A 16819-nucleotide genomic window follows, 5' to 3' on the forward strand; every position below is an offset into this window, starting at 1 on the left:
ACCTCAGACTGGGGTGAAGGTTCACCATTCCAACAGGACAATGACCCTAAGCACACAGCCAAGATAACACAGGAGTGGCTTCGGGACAAGTCTCTGAACGTCCTTAAGTGGCCCAGCCAGAGCCCGAACTTGAACCCGATCGAACATCTCTGGAGAGACCTGAAAAAAATTGTGCAGCGACACTCCCCATTCAACCTGACAAAGCTTGAGATGATCTGCAGAGAAGAATGGGATAATCTCCCCAAATACAGGTGTGCCAAGCTTGTAGCGTCATACCCAAGAATACTCGAGGCTGTAATCGCTGCCAAAGGTGCTTCAACAAAGTACTGAGTAAAGGGTCTGAATACTTATGTAAATTTGATATTTCCAGGTTAATTTTTTTTTTAATTGCAAACATTTCTAAAAAGCTGTTTTTGCTTTGTCATTATGGGGTATTGTGTGTAGATTGATGATGGAAAAAACAATTTAATCAATTTTAGAATAAGGCTGTAACGTAACAAAATGTGGAAAAAGTCAAGATGTCTGAATACTTTCCGAATGCACCGTATAATCTCAGACATAAATTACTGCAGTTTAAGACCATCCATAAAACATACTACAGTATATGCCAGTGAAACTGAATATCATGCACTCAGAAATGTAATTCCTCTGCTGAAGGTGTAAAACACAAAAGTAGACATATTTGCATGTTATGATCTTGTGAAGGCTGGCTGAATTCTGGCAAAGAGTATGTTCTTTTATCTCAGCATGTCTTCAGATTCTCCCTTCTCCCTGTTTTTGTTTGTTTGGAAATGTTGATACTGGAGACTTTTATCAGAAGAAACTGTGTAACCTAACATTTATAGAGGCTAAGAAATGCATTGCCATTAATTGGAAGGTTGGTTATCCTCCCACAATGTCACGATGGATGGCAGAAATGTCAAGTTATGTATCACTAGATTTGATTCATTACAAGATTAAGGGTATACTGTTCAACTTTCATAAGGTCTGGGTGCCTTTTATGGAATACTGTAAGACAAAATGGGTCTGTTTTAAAAACATGAGATTTGTTTCGTCCAGCAGTCTTATTTGCGCCTGTCTCGTGGACTAATCCATTGAGAAGGCCGCAGGGATGACACGGTCCAAGAATATGGGGATTGTAGCTCAGATGCACAAGGCACGTCTCTCTCCAGAATGCACTCTCTCCCACCATTTCGTGGGTATTTATTGTCTCATAGCTTCCTCATGTGCATTGTTTGCTGTGTCTATCAATTCCCCATTATATATATATCACCAGTGGTAGCCTATATTTGCGGATAGTTCCCATAATTTCTAATCTGCAATGTTTGTTTGGTTATGGTAATTCCTTTAATGGATTCAATGTACACTGCTCAAAAAAATAAAGGGAACACTTAAACAACACAATGTAACTCCAAGTCAATCACACTTCTGTGAAATCAAACTGTCCACTTAGGAAGCAACACTGATTGACAATAAATGTCACATGCTGTTGTGCAAATGGAATAGACAACAGGTGGAAATTATAGGCAATTAGCAAGACACCCCCAATAAAGAAGTGGTTCTGCAGGTGGTGACCACAGACCACTTCTCTGTTCCTATGCTTCCTGGCTGATGTTTTGGTCACTTTTGAATGCTGCCGGTGCTTTCACTCTAGTGGTAGCATGAGACGGAGTCTACAACCCACACAAGTGGCTCAGGTAGTGCAGCTCGTCCAGGATGGCACATCAATGCGAGCTGTGGCAAGAAGGTTTGCTGTGTCTGTCAGCGTAGTGTCCAGAGCATGGAGGCGCTACCAGGAGACAGGCCAGTACATCAGGAGACGTGGAGGAGGCCGTAGGAGGGCAACAACCCAGCAGCAGGACCGCTACCTCCGCCTTTGTGCAAGGAGGAGCAGGAGGAGCACTGCCAGAGCCCTGCAAAATGACCTCCAGCAGGCCACAAATGTGCATGTGTCTGCTCAAACGGTCAGAAACAGACTCCATGAGGGTGGTATGAGGGCCCGACGTCCACAGGTGGGGGGTTGTGCTTACAGCCCAACACCGTGCAGGACGTTTGGCATTTGCCAGAGAACACCAAGATTGGCAAATTCGCCACTGGCGCCCTGTGCTCTTCACAGATTAAAGCAGGTTCACACTGAGCACATGTGACAGACGTGACAGAGTCTGGAGACGCCGTGGAGAACGTTCTGCTGCCTGCAACATCCTCTAGCATGACCGGTTTGGCGGTGGGTCAGTCATGGTGTGGGGTGGCATTTCTTTGGGGGGCCGCACAGCCCTCCATGTACTCGCCAGAGGTAGCCTGACTGCCATTAGGTACCGAGATGAGATCCTCAGACCCCTTGTGAGACCATATGCTGGTGCGGTTGGCCCTGGGTTCCTCCTAATGCAAGACAATGCTAGACCTCATGTGGCTGGAGTGTGTCAGCAGTTCCTGCAAGAGGAAGGCATTGATGCTATGGACTGGCCCGCCCGTTCTCCAGACCTGAATCCAATTGAGCACAGCTGGGACATCATGTCTCGCTCCATCCACCAACGCCACTTTGCACCACAGACTGTCCAGGAGTTGGCGGATGCTTTAGTCCAGGACTGGGAGGAGATCCCTCAGGAGACCATCCGCCACCTCATCAGGAGCATGCCCAGGCGTTGTAGGGAGGTCATACAGGCACGTGGAGGCCACACACACTACTGAGCCTCATTTTGACTTGTTTTAAGGACATTACATCAAAGTTGGATCAGCCTGTAGTGTGGTTTTCCACTTTAATTTTGAGGGTGACTCCAAATCCAGACCTCCTTGGGTTGATAAATTTGATTTCCATTGATCATTTTTGTGTGATTTTGTTGTCAGCACATTCAACTATGTAAAGAAAAAAGTATTTAATAAGATTATTTCATTCATTCAGATCTAGGATGTGTTGTTTAAGTGTTCCCTTTATTTTTTTGAGCAGTGTATTATCAGGGCCTAAAATTTACTTTTTGTTTTTTTACCAGCCAAAATATTTTCTCCAGCTAAAATTACATCAACAAAATAAAACAAAAAACTGATGAGCATGCTTTGTAATGTTTCAAAAACAATAAATGTATTACTAGTAAGAACTAATGCGGTATATTGTTTAATTTAAGTTTTTTTGTGACCTGAGCCTTTTAACCAAAATATCACAGATGAGACAAACATGTTCACCTGCCCCTTTAAGGGCGGGAGGTTACTGTGGTAACGCGACTGGAGAGTCATGTGCCTGTGAGATTTAGAGTCTGACTAGTAGCTGCATTGTCTTCTCTTCCCTAGCAGTTGAAACTCAAACATTGAAAAACAACCTATCTTGTGAACAAAACAATGTAAATAGCCAAGAAACACAAGGACAACGTCTCACTTCAGTAGACTTTCATTTCAAATAAATGAAATGAAATAAACTGTTATGCCTGTGCACTTCTAAAAATGAATCTTTCACTCAGCTCTCCACATGCGCACAGCCCCTATCCAGGCAGTGTTGCAGCTCGAGGTGGGATAGGCAATAGGATTTGTAGTTCGTTGACTTTACCAACGGCAGAAATACTTTGACAACAGCTACTGCAGCATTTACTTTGCTATAAATTAGATCATACTTGACTATTTCTATTCACAAATGTGAGTGAAATGCTCGCACTGTGGAGCCCTGACCACCCGCCAAGGTGGCTGGTGAAATGGACATCTTACCCCCAATGCCAAAATCTACCCACATTTTGCAGGTCATTTTAGGCCCTGTATTATTATTACAGTCATTTACATTTCTCATTTTCGTAGTGGACATGTGTTTTGCAGAACTCACAACCTATGCTACACTTGTGAGTAATTTTTTAAAGTTTATTTCATTGCATTTATGAGTTTTGTCAATGTATTAATTGTCTTTTGTTTGAAACGCTCCTGTCAATGTTGAGTAAGGACACGCACCTGTTTATGCATATAGAAGTAGGACTAGTCTATATGGCCTGCACACAAATGTAGGCCTATAAATGTGCCCATTTGGGGATATCTGATAGTATTTCTCATTGTCTTAACTAACCACCACTAATGAGCTGTGAAGCTCTTCACCTCAAGCAGCAAGTAAACAAAGTCTGTTTTTAGAATCTATTGAGAATGACAATAATTCCTCAAAGTATTTGAACAATATTTCCAGCTCTCTCCGTTGCAATAACCACTCCTCATGAAAGGGAAAATGTAATGCTCTGATCCAGTGGAAATGTCATAAAATACCTGATTACTTCTTATCCCTTGCACAAATAGCTTACAGCTGGCACGGGAATATTGTTGTTTAACCACAGACAATGATTTTGAGATACAAACTATATTATAAATGAAATTAAACTGTTCCATGAAAATCTGCATATGAAAATCATAATTGGCACTCAGATTGGTAGAAATGGTAAGATAAATTGGCACTCCAAATGGAAAAGGTTGCAGATCGCTGGTGTAGCCTATTACCGGCAACTTCAGGAGCATAACAGCAGAATCTGCAAAGGACAGCAGCAGCAGCAATCGATTGGTCGAAAGAAATGACTTCTCTTGGTCAACCAATTTTTTGTTGTTGGGGACAGCCCTGGTAGAAATGCAGGAAATGAGCTTTAGATGCCCAAAACAATTCTGAGATAGGACCCCCAGACCCACCGCCAGGTTATGTCCCCCCCACATCTAAAACCAAAGTTGCCCCCCTGTGTTATACACCAGTACAATATTCTTTACAACTCTGTTCCATGGTAAGGAACAGACACAAACAATACCCATATTCTTACTGTGCTTCATTTCTTCTGTCAAACAGACAATGCCAATATAATTGACCTAAATCATATACCCCAGCAGAGTGCCTGTGACCTCTTTATATCATATCTACCAACTAAACCGCTCTCCGTGTGAGTCAACCTGACAGCAGTGAGACACCGTAAGCCCTTAAAGGGATTGACCGTGAAACACTGCCTTGTGTTGAGCCAAGACTGATTTTAAACCTACCAACACATATTGACACAAGCCATGACACTGGTTAATGGCCTTGAGGTCATTGTCGGATAGACAATGTTTAACGTTTTACTACAGTGAGCTAAAACAGGGTCACAGAGTGTTTCTTGGTAGTCTTAAACAAATCTACTTTGAAAGAAAACAGATGCTTATGGGCTTGTAAAAAATGGAGGCTGTTCTGAGGGCAAAAGAGGGTACAACTCAATATTAGGAAGGTGTTCCTAATGTTTTGTACACTGTGCATATGCTACTTTACTCTTTTGTACTGAACTATACTCTTCTTGACTTTACTGTACTGTTCTGTGTTGTACTATAGTCTACTGAGCTCTACTGTGCTGTACATTCTTGTCCAAACTTGCGAAACATAAACGTCTATGATTGGTTCAGATTTGGTCCAGTCCGGACCAACCAAATTCGGTCGTTTGGTGGCGGAGCTCATAAAATAATAGACATTGTGTAGAATAATAACCAAATATCCAAAGGAGGATATTGCATATTTCTACCTTTGTGTACCTATTTAAGATACATCACCATGAAGAGAATTACATTAATATCCATAAGTATGCATTTCTGTGTAGTACAGATCGGGGACCCATGATTAAATTCAGTTACCACAATTCTGTTACTGTGTGTAAGTCCACTTCAATAACCAAAATATATTATTTTTTCTCAAGGTGTCATGTAATAGCTAACACCCCATTCTTTCTGCAGACCTCTTTGAATCTTAATTTGGAACAGATATTGACGTTTTTGGAAAAAGTGGTCACAAACTGAGCAAGATTTTATCGAAATTCTGTTACTCAACTTTGCATCTGCACAGTTTTCCAGTAAATGTGCTTTTGTAAAAGAAAAGAGCTGTATGCCTAAATTGTTTAACCTGTAGCCAAGGTTTTGTAGCCTAGGTTATATAGTAAATCATGGCTGGCATTGGTTACAATCTGCCACAATAGCAATGTGCCAACTATATGAGGGGACAGTAGGCCTAGTTGGACAAGGATATCTTAATGTGCACATGACAGAAGTTAAATGTAAACATGAATTATTAAATATGTGACTAAAATGACTGTGAATAAAACTAGACACAAATTGTCCTGAGTTTTAGTAACTAAAACTAAGAAGGATGAAATGACTAAAATGGGACTAAGACTAAAATGTATTTTAGTCATAAAGACTAAAACTACATCTAAAATATCTGACAAAATTAACACTGGTTTAAAGGGGAAGTTTAGAATTTTACAACTTGATGTTAGATCTTCCCTCACCCTGAAAGTAGTCCATTGGCCAGGAGAAACCATGGTTTGGTATTCTGTAAATAGCCACTACAAACTTCTGCTAACTTTATCCACATTAGCTAAAAATCAAATGGGAGTGATAGGGGCATGTGTGCAATTATCAGCAATTCATGGCCAAATCAACTGAAATCAATTCAAATCAACTCCATAATTGGTTTGATGTTACAAAGGTGTTTTGGCCATTAATAAAAAGGCAAACACATGCCTTTATCACTTCCATTGATTGTTAGCTAGTGGTGGCTAAAGTTTGCCGAAGTTTGTAGTTGCTGTTTAAAGAAAACAGAAATACTTCTCTTTAGTAACAGCTACTTTCAGAGTTGAAATCCATTGAATTTACATCATAGGACATTAATTTGGACATAGGATCTAATAAGACATATTTTCTATTCATGAGAAAGATTCAAATTCGACACGCAATAAATTCCCTGCCCTGGTCAGAGTGGAGTTGTTGGAGTTCCTGACTTAGGAGGAGGATTAAGAGAAGGATGCCCATTATTAACCTTAATCTCCAACACTATGGTGTCGGCAGGTCTCCTGACCTGGACACTGTGCTGCCCAGAACATCTGTAAATATCTCCCGATGTGATGCAGTTTGACCAAATCGAACACTGCCCCATGCACACCACAAGACTATGTATTTGTATTTGTATTTATGGAGGTTCCCCATTAGCCGCTGGCAAGGCAGTAGCTACTCTTCCTGGGGTCCAAACAAATTAAGGCAAAAAATAAAATAAAACAGTTAATATAACAGTATTACACCACTACATATCTACAATACAACATTTATAATACCACCATACATACAGTACCAGTCAAATGTTTGGACACACCTACTCATTCAAGGGGTTTCTATATTTTTACTATTTTCTACATTGTAGAATAATAGTGAAGACATCAAAACTATGAAATAACACATATGAAATCATGTAGTCACCAAAAAAGTGTTAAACAAATCAAAATATATTTTAGATTCTTCAAAGTAGCCACCCTTTGCCTTGATGACAGCTTTGCACACTCTTGGCATTCTCTCAACCAGCTTCATGAGGTAGTCACCTGGAATGCATTTCAATTAACAGGTGTGCCTTCTTAAAAGTTAATTTGTGCAATTTATTTCCTTCTTAATGCATTTGAGCCAATCAGTTGTGTTGTGACAATGTAGGGGGGGTATACAGAAGATATCCCTATTTGGTAAAAGACCAAGTCCATATTATGGCAAGAACAGCTAAAATAAGCAAAGAGAAACGACAGTCCATCATTATTTTAAGACATGAAGGTCAGTCAATACGGAACATTTCAAGAACTTTTAATGTTTTTTCATGTGCAGTCGCAAAAACCATCAAGCGCTATGATGAAACTGGCTCTCCTGTCGGCGCGATGTACTGAGAAGCCAGATGGCTGTATGGACAGTGACAGTATATCCCAAGAGAGTCATGTTTCCGTGAAACAGAGTATGTTGCAATCCCTGATGTCTCTCTGGAAAGCAACCCTTGCCCTGATCTCGTCAACTTTGTTGTCTAGGGACTGGACATTAGCGAGTAATATACTCGGAAGCGATGGGTGGAGTGCGCGCCTCCTAAGTCTGACTAGAAGACCGCTCCGGCTCCCTCTCCTCCGGCGGTGTTGTTTTGGGTCGGCCTCTGGAATCAGTTCAAATTCCCTGGGTGGTGCGGACAAAATATTCGCTTCGGGAAAGTCGTATTCCTGGTCGTAGTGCTGGTTAGTTGAAGCCGCTCTGATATCCAATAGTTCTTCCCGGCTGTATGTAATAACACTTAAGATTTTCTGGGCTAACAATGTAAGAAATAATACATAAAAAAACAAAATACTGCAAAGTTTCCTAAGGACTAGAAGTGAGGCAGCCCTCTCTGTCGGCGCCAGAGTAGCGGAATGACATTTGCTTCCCTCTAGGCCTGAGGGCACACACTTTCCTTTAGGCTTAGATTGAAGAGATGACAAATAGGAGTAGTACTATTGTGGCATTGGTAGCCAGTTGAGCTAAAGCCTGATCGAATCCCAGAGCTGACAAGGTAAAAATCTGTCGTTCTGCCCCTGAGCAAGGCACTGTTCCCTGGGCGCCGATGACGTGGATGTCGAATAAGGCAGCCCCCCGCACCTCTCTGATTCAGAGGGGTTGGGTTAAATGCGGAAGACACATTTCAGTTGAAAGCATTCAGTTGTACAACTGAGTAGGTATCCCCCTTTCCCTTTCTTGAGGTTTCAGTCAAGGTGAATCCTCACGCAAGCATGGTTCTCTGACCCACCTCCGTTACAGTGGCTAAATTGGTTGCCAGGGCTGTGTCAACTTGAGTGTTAGTTGTTTGTCAGGGCTGTGTCAACTTCAGTGGCATCAATTCTCTCTTTTAAATGTGTTGTTAGCAACTGACCTCCAAGCAGTCAAACCCAACAGCCTTAATCACACACAACAACAGTGTTTCGAGTTGTGGGTAAGTGTAACCCAAAGTACACACTAAAACACAGGGGTGTTCAAAGTGACCCTACAGAGTGTTTAAGAAGCAGTAAACCTGGCATTTCAAGAGCCTGTCCACAGCGTTTTATGGGTGTATCAGCCTGCCCTACCAGTATGCTCTTCCCTGTATGCTGGTTGCCTCCTCTGTAGTGCTCATCATCAAACCATTGTTAGTTGAAGACTGGCTTCAAAAGCAAACACAACTGTCATGTGAGAAAAACACTCTTTAAGTAGCATGTATGGAGTTTTATAGGCATAGTCCTACTAAGTGTCCAGCCTTTATCTGAGTCCTTTCCAGGACCATCCACTTTAGAGGAATCATGCTTTATATGTTGCAACAAAAAAAAATATATTTTATTCCGGTCTGAATATTCCTTAAACATGGTTGGTCATTTTGGCCTTAGAATTTCAAATACCATTGAAGTTAATTTGATTTTGCGCTTTGACCCCTAAACAAACTACAAACCAGTCTACCCCTTGTTTTCACAATATATGGAACAAAGCGGTAAAAAAGGAGAGGTCTAAAAGTCACTTTCCATGAGAGGTTACCAGATTCTGAAATGACATTACATTTGCCTCTGTTGTGCTACCAGATACTTTCAATGCAGGCAAGGTTGGGAAAATGGGGATCCCAACCCATAAATACAGAAATCTGGCAACCCCAAAAGCAGGCGAGCACATTCTTGAGGTGTCGCCAGATTTGTATTGTAACTTACTTGGGTGAATAGGGAGTCATTTTGTCTTTAAAAGGGGAGTGTTATGGTCTTACCTGTCCATATTCAGTAGTGAAAACCACCACGCCTCCAGAGCAAGAGGACACAGTGCTGGGGAGGTACTGTTCTTCCTCACGTAACCACACACGGGTGCCCTGTAAAAAGAGACAAAATAGACATTTACTATTTATTAGTATTTATTTTTGTAACTTTATTTTAGCAGGGAGTCACCATTGAGACTAGTGTCTCTTTTTAAAGGGAGCCCTGCATTTACAATTTCATAGAACAAAAAAATCTAATACAATAGATAGAATAAAGTCAAATACAGCCCTGTATATAGCCTCCCTACCCTGTATATAGCCTCCCTACCCTGTATATAGCCTCCCTACCCTGTATATAGCCTCCCTACCCTGTATATAGCCTCCCTACCCTGTATATAGCCTCCCTACCCTGTATATAGCCTCCCCTACCCTGTATATAGCCTACCTACCCTGTATATAGCCTCCCTACCCTGTATATAGCCTCCCTACCCTGTATATAGCCTACCTACCCTGTATATAGCCTCCCTACCCTGTATATAGCCTCCCTACCCTGTATATAGCCTCCCTACCCTGTATATAGCCTCCCTACCCTGTATATAGCCTCCCTACCCTGTATATAGCCTCCCTACCCTGTATATAGCCTCCCTACCCTGTATATAGCCTCCCTACCCTGTATATAGCCTCCCTACCCTGTATATAGCCTACCTACCCTGTATATAGCCTCCCTACCCTGTATATAGCCTCCCTACCCTGTATATAGCCTACCTACCCTGTATATAGCCTCCCTACCCTGTATATAGCCTCCCTACTGTTATTTTATTTTACTGCTGCTCTTTAATTATTTTCTATTTTCTATTTTTTACTTATCTATTTTTTACTTAACAAAGGGTAACTCTTTGTCTGAGAGTCAAACTGAGGGCAGTGGATCGCTCTTGGCAAATATTGCCTCTATAAGCTCTTATATAGGACCAGTTTTCCATATCCCAAGTGTAGCTTTGGCATCAGGAGGTGAATAGCTAAAGAGACCTCCGATCAGCTTGAATAAAAAATATGACAACAGTAGTATTTTACATACTTTTACTTCTGTTCATATATACCCAGTAAAAATTTGTGTCCAGAGGGTTGCCAGTTCCAAGTTGGGCACACAGGGGGGAAAAAACAACTTGAGTAATTAGTAATTATCCAGCTGTAAAGATGTGAATGTTCACTAAACCAAAAAAGCACAAAACCTCTAGGTCACATTAGATAGAAGCCTCTTTTGAAGCTAGGTTCCACCACAATCGTCCACGCTCAGTAAAGGCCTAAATAAACAAAAATGTTTACTGCTCTCCTGAGTGTGCTAAAGTGTGCCCCAGGTATAAACCTCCTGTAACCTGAATCCGCAATACGTTTCCCAGTTCCGGACAGCTGTGACCCTATTGGCTCTAAGGGAAAGGTCAACGCTATGCAGAGAGGTCAATGCAGCTGCCTGTCAAAAGCGATTAGTCATCAGCCGCTGTGACATACATGGGAGTTTTTGATAATGAGCATTCCGTGTAAGGGGGTTCAGAAGTTCAAAGCTGCAATGTGTAAATGAAGAGTTTCATTCCAAAATGCTATATATCCATTTTCAGAAATGTTGGTAAATTAGCTTTATTGTTTAAAGAAATTATGAAGCAACTGAAAGTCACTGAACCCCCAAGCCATAAGACTGCTGAACAATTAATCAAATGGCCACCCGGACGATTTACATTAACACTTTAGCTTTATTTTTACACTGCTGTTACTCACTGTTTATTATCTATGCATAGTCACTTTACCCCTACCTACATGTACAAATTCCCTCGACTAACCTGCACATTGACTCGGTACCGGTACTCCGTGTATATAGCCTTGTCATTGTTATTTTATTGTGTTACTTTTTACTTTATTTGTTACTTTAGTTTATTTATTAAATATTTTCTTAACTCTAATAATATGACCACTATCAGTCAGGCAGTCAAGAATGTCATATCTTTGAATTAAATGAAAGTGAATGCATGCCGTTCTTTTTTCTCCTTTTTTTTTTTAGCTCAAGCCGTCCTCTTGCAGTTCCCCCCTGCCCCTGAAGAGAGTAGCTTTGACCCCCCCAAATGTGTTTCTTCATGAAATATACCAAACCAAATAACCAGGTGCGCCATATTCATTAGTGTGACCGGCTAATGTTAATGAGAAAAACATACCGTGCTTTTTGAAGAATGCATTGGCAAGGGCCAGGGGGCCCCCCCTATTGAACCGGGCCAATGATTGACCCCTGACCCATATGCCCTACATCTGACTGACTAGGATGACTAGCCGAGTTCTGTCTGAAGCGGCACCTGACTGAGAAGAGAAGAAAGGAAGCGAGAGAAGAGAGAGAGTTAGAGAGATAAAAAGAGGGATTCTAGCTGTGCCCCCTTCACCTACCCACCCACCCAGCCACCCACCAACCCACACACACATAGGTTGCATGTCTACCCTGTCAGCAGTGTATCAATGGAGAGCAGTATGTTGTTCTAAACCCTCGACAGACTCCCGCTGAAGAGAGAAACACACACGTTAGAAGAACGAGGGATCACCTAGGAAGAGATAAATCCGGACTACAGGGTGAAACTCATAAAGGAACTCATCTTTCGATCTGAGAAATGTGACTGATTAACTTTATTCATAGCGATAGGATTTAGAGATTTCCATAATTTCTTAACTTTAGCTATTTAAGTATTTTACACTGAGTGTACAAAACATTAAGAGCACCTACTCTTTCCATGAATAGACTGATCAGGTGAATCCAGGTGAAAGCTATGATTCCTTATTAATGTCACTTGTTAAATCCACTTCAATCAGTGTAGCTGAAGGGGAGGAGACAGGTAACTAAATATTAGGAAGGTGTTCTTAATGTTTTGTACACTCAGTGTCTATCAATGTATGAGAATGAATAGGTAGGTAAGGGAAAGTATTATCAGGTTTGTGGTGACTCACAAAATCAAACTATCTACAGTGCCTTCAGAAAGTATTCATACACCTTGACTTATTACATATTTTGTTATGCTACAGCCTGAATTCAAAACGGATTAAATATATTTTTTTCTCACCCATCTGAAAACAAATTGAAAACATGTTTTTAGAAATGTTAGCAATTTTATTGAAAATTAAATACAGAAATATCTGTCTGGTGGAAAGCAGACTGAACCAGGGTTTCCTCTAGGATTTTGCCTGTGCTTAGCTCGATTCAGTTTCTTTTTTATCCTGAAAAACTCCCCAGTCCTTAACGATTTCAAGCATACCCATAACATGTTGCAGCCACCACTATGCTTGAAAATATGGAGAGTGGTACTCAGTAATATTGGATTTGTCCAAAACATAAAATGTTGTGTTCAGGACAAAAAGTTAATTGCTTTGCCACATTTTTTAAAGTATTACTTAGGTGCCTTTTTGCAAACAGGATACATGTTTTGGAATATTTTTTATTCTGTACAGGCTTCCTTCTTTTCACTCTGTCAATTATGTTAGTATTGTGGACTACAATGTTGTTGATCCGTCCTCAGTTTTCACCTATCACAGCCATTACACTCTGTAACTGTTTTTGAAGTCACCATTGGCCTCATGGTGAAATCCCTAAGCAGTTTCCTTCCTCTCCAGCAACTGAGTTAGGAAGGACACCTGTATCTTTGTAGGGACTGGGTGTATCGATACACCATCCAAAGTGTAAATAATAAATTCACCATGCTCAAAGGGATATTCTATGTTAGCTTTATTTATTTGTTTACCCATCTACCAATAAGTGTCCTTCTTTGTGAGGCATTGGAAAACCTCCCTGGTCTTTGTGGTTAAATCTGTGTTTGAAATTCACTGTTTGACTGAGGGACCTTACAGATAATTGTATGTGGGGTACAGAAATTAGGTAGTCATTCAAAAATCATGTTAAACATTATTATTGCACACAGAGTCCATGCAACTTATTATGTGACTTGTTAAGCACATTTTTACTCCTGTATTTATTTAGGCTTGCCATAACAAAGGGGATTGAATACTCCACTTTGACTTTATGCGGTATTGTGTGTAGGCCAGTGACCAAAACATTTAAATTGAATCAATTTGAAATTCAGGCTGTAACACAACAAAATGTGGAAAGTCGAGGGGTGTGAATAATTTCTGAAGGCACTGTAAATGTGTTACAAAATACCTTGTGCTAACATTAGTGTTAACAGTTATGTTAACTGTAGAAAAGTGATTCTGTGATGTCACAAAGGAACTCAAATGTACACCGAAAAGTAACTCAGGTTTACTATTGACCTCCCACTGGCTCTGAGTAGAGCATGTGTGCCTACGTATGCTGATGACTCAACACTATACACGTCAGCTACCACAGCAAGTGAAATCACTGCAACACTTAACAAAGAGCTGCAGTCAGTTTCAGAATGGGTGGCAAGAAATAAGTTAGTCCTAAATATTTCAAAAACTAAAAGCATTGTATTTGGGACAAATAATGTGGAAATTGAGCAAGTTGAGGAGACTAAACTGCTTGGAGTAACCCTGGACTGTAAACTGTCATGTTCAAAACATATTGTGAGGGCACACACTTAATGTGTTTTGAAATCTGCTGTGAAATGTATTGTAATGTAAAATGTTATATAACTGCCTTCATTTTGCTGGACCACAGGAAGAGTAGCTGCTCAGCTTATGGGGATCCATAATAAATACAAATACTCCACTAGGGGTGTGGCGGCTGCTTGGGCATTGTTCAGGGGCATGACGATTGGTGATATTTGTTCTGCAGCGAGTTGGCATTCCCGACATACCTTTGTGAGGTTTTATCGCTTGGATGTAACCGTTCCCTGTGTGACTCATAGTGTTCTTATGGCTGGGTCCGAGAGTGGGTGTTAGGCAGCGCGCATGTTGCGCATTCATCCGGGTTACCACAGTTCCATGTGGATTTGATTCTCGGGCTGCCGTGGTTCATCGACTCTGGTCGATACTATGCAGTGTGCGCGTGCGCTTTACCAAGTCATGACAGGTGTTCTGTTGTTTTGGACTTGCGGTTCCTTGCACAAGTTCTTACATTTCAGGCTCACAAGGTAAGTGTTATTCTTGGAACCGTGGAGTAACTTGGGCTGCAGTGGCAGCATGTCAGTGCGCATAGCCAAGTTGCAGCAGGTTCTGGTTCAAATCAAATTATATCAAATGTATTGGTCACATACACATGGTTGCCTATATGGGGCTGATAGTTCAGGCCTCATGAGGCTCTGAGAGTTCAGGCTTCTTGGGTAAGTATAAGGGAAAAAGGTGGCTTCTGTAAGCCCTTTTTGGAGTCGGTGGAACCTGTGTGTGCTTGGGCTGCCATGAACCTCCTAGTTTGGTACCCTCTGAGCCGGCTTGGGGAGTGATTGTATGTCCCCATAGTATGTTATACCGAGTGACCTAAAGAAAGGGAACGTACAGTTATGAATATAACTACTGTTCTCTGAAGGAGGAAATTAGGTATAACATATTTTGGTCCTGCGCCGTCAGGGGATTTGGGCTAGCTGAAGAGTGGTACTGAATTGAGGAAATGGATGCGAGCCCCAGTATTATAGCCAGGAAGGCAGGGCTTCCGAGGGCAGGCTTAGCATCCATTGGCCCGATGGGTGTGATTTCAGTTTTCTTCAGGTGAATTTGATTGGTCGTTGACTATCCATAGTATGTTATACCTCGTTCCCTCCTTCAGGGAACAGTAGTTATATTCATAACTGTACGTTTCTGAGGGTGCATATCAAAAGTGGCCTTATTTCCTTGGGTCATATCCTCTATATCAGGGATGGGCAACTTAGATGCGGGTGGGTGCCACAAAAAAAACGATACTCATCATGAGGGGCCGCAGTGGCTCGTGCGTCTGCGTACCCACATCCATACCCCCCACCTTGCGAGCAAAACATTTTAGCGGCCCCCCTCGTGACAGCGAAGAGAAATATCACTAAATTAAAGTTCATTTCCTGCAATTCTGCACATTTTGCCATGGGGCGTATATATATTTTTGCCTTTTTAAAGCAAGTTTGCTGCAATTCTACACATTTTGACATGGAGCAGAGAGAAGATTTAGCAATTGTATAACTCATTTCATGCAATTCTACTCATTTTGCCATGGGGCGGAGAGAAACATGTGCAGTTTTACAGCTAATTTCCTGCAATTCTACACATTTTGTAATAGGGTAGAGGCAAATGTTTGCAGTTTTTGGTATGACAACTGATGATCAATGGGCCCCACCCTGGTCGGTCCCTTTACCTATTTGTTGTAATGAGGGAAAGGAGACGAGGACAGGAAGCTGCATGTGAAATAGTATTGAGACGCACCCTCTATGGAACGGGAAGGGAACTGTTGAAGAGCATTGGGACACAGCCCAAGGTTTCTTTCACAGAGACCACTGAGGAGTCTTGTCTCAGACCAGCAGGTTAGAGGCCAGCTGTTGCAGACACCAGCAGCGCTAATGCCCCACAACAGAGTCTCTTAATAGTCCTGTCAGTCCTAGCCAGGCAAGGCAAGCACAACCATACAATGGAGCAGCGCTAACCATGCAAATGCTTCTGTATGTGATGTTCCCATGTGTGTAACATGAAGAAGCTTGAATGCAGACAGCAGAATAGAGTTGATGTGTACTTTACGGAAGGCTTGTACAGATAACATGTTCATGGTTAGAGCTGGGGCAGTCATGACATTTTGTCAGCTGGTGATTACCAAGCACATAACTGCCGGTCTCACGGTAATTGACCGTAATGAACATAAACACATTTAGCATCTGCTGGCTTCCACACATAGCCTACAAGCCACTGATGCAGACCTTTCGGACATCTACATTTAAAAATATAATAAATCCATGTAATATAGCCTACAACTTCACAATATATCCATTATTTATTTTAGACAGGTCTAATGAAACTTGATATGAAGAAAATGTAGTCTATTTCAGAAGAACAGAATAGCATACTCTGAGTTGTCCTTATGTTAGGCCCTGATGTGGCTATGCCATATGGCTGTGGGCTACACTAGTTCATTTAGCAGATAAGATTTGCTTAGAATTCCATGGCATTATTTTAAATTATTTTATAGTATGAAGAATACAATTGAACATAGCTAAATAAAATAGAAAGGATATTTTCTCCAAACGATTTGAGGGAGTGCGTACATGCGGCTATTCTGTGTTGAGTGGTTAACAAAGAAACAGGTCCTGCTATTTGCTTAATTTAGAGCTATTTATGTAACTTTAGTTGTGATACAAATGTTGGGCTATATGTTTAGATTTTGAATACATTCTAAGGCTGCATGTTGCGACTAATGATGATTCGAAAAAAGTC

At 41.3% G+C, this 16819-nt stretch overlaps 1 protein-coding gene across 1 annotated transcript in view; it reads right to left on the reverse strand.

Annotated features, from left to right (window-relative positions):
- The window catches only part of myo10 (myosin X), a 326310-nt gene that overhangs the window by 241490 nt on the left and 68001 nt on the right, over positions 1–16819 (reverse strand). The window contains exon 2 of the mRNA XM_045206170.1: positions 9512–9610. Coding sequence (XP_045062105.1) covers positions 9512–9610 — 99 coding nt within the window. The remainder of the gene's footprint in view (positions 1–9511; positions 9611–16819) is intronic.

Source organism: Coregonus clupeaformis, chromosome 21 (assembly GCF_020615455.1).
Source record: "Coregonus clupeaformis isolate EN_2021a chromosome 21, ASM2061545v1, whole genome shotgun sequence".
NCBI classification, from domain to species: domain Eukaryota; kingdom Metazoa; phylum Chordata; class Actinopteri; order Salmoniformes; family Salmonidae; genus Coregonus; species Coregonus clupeaformis.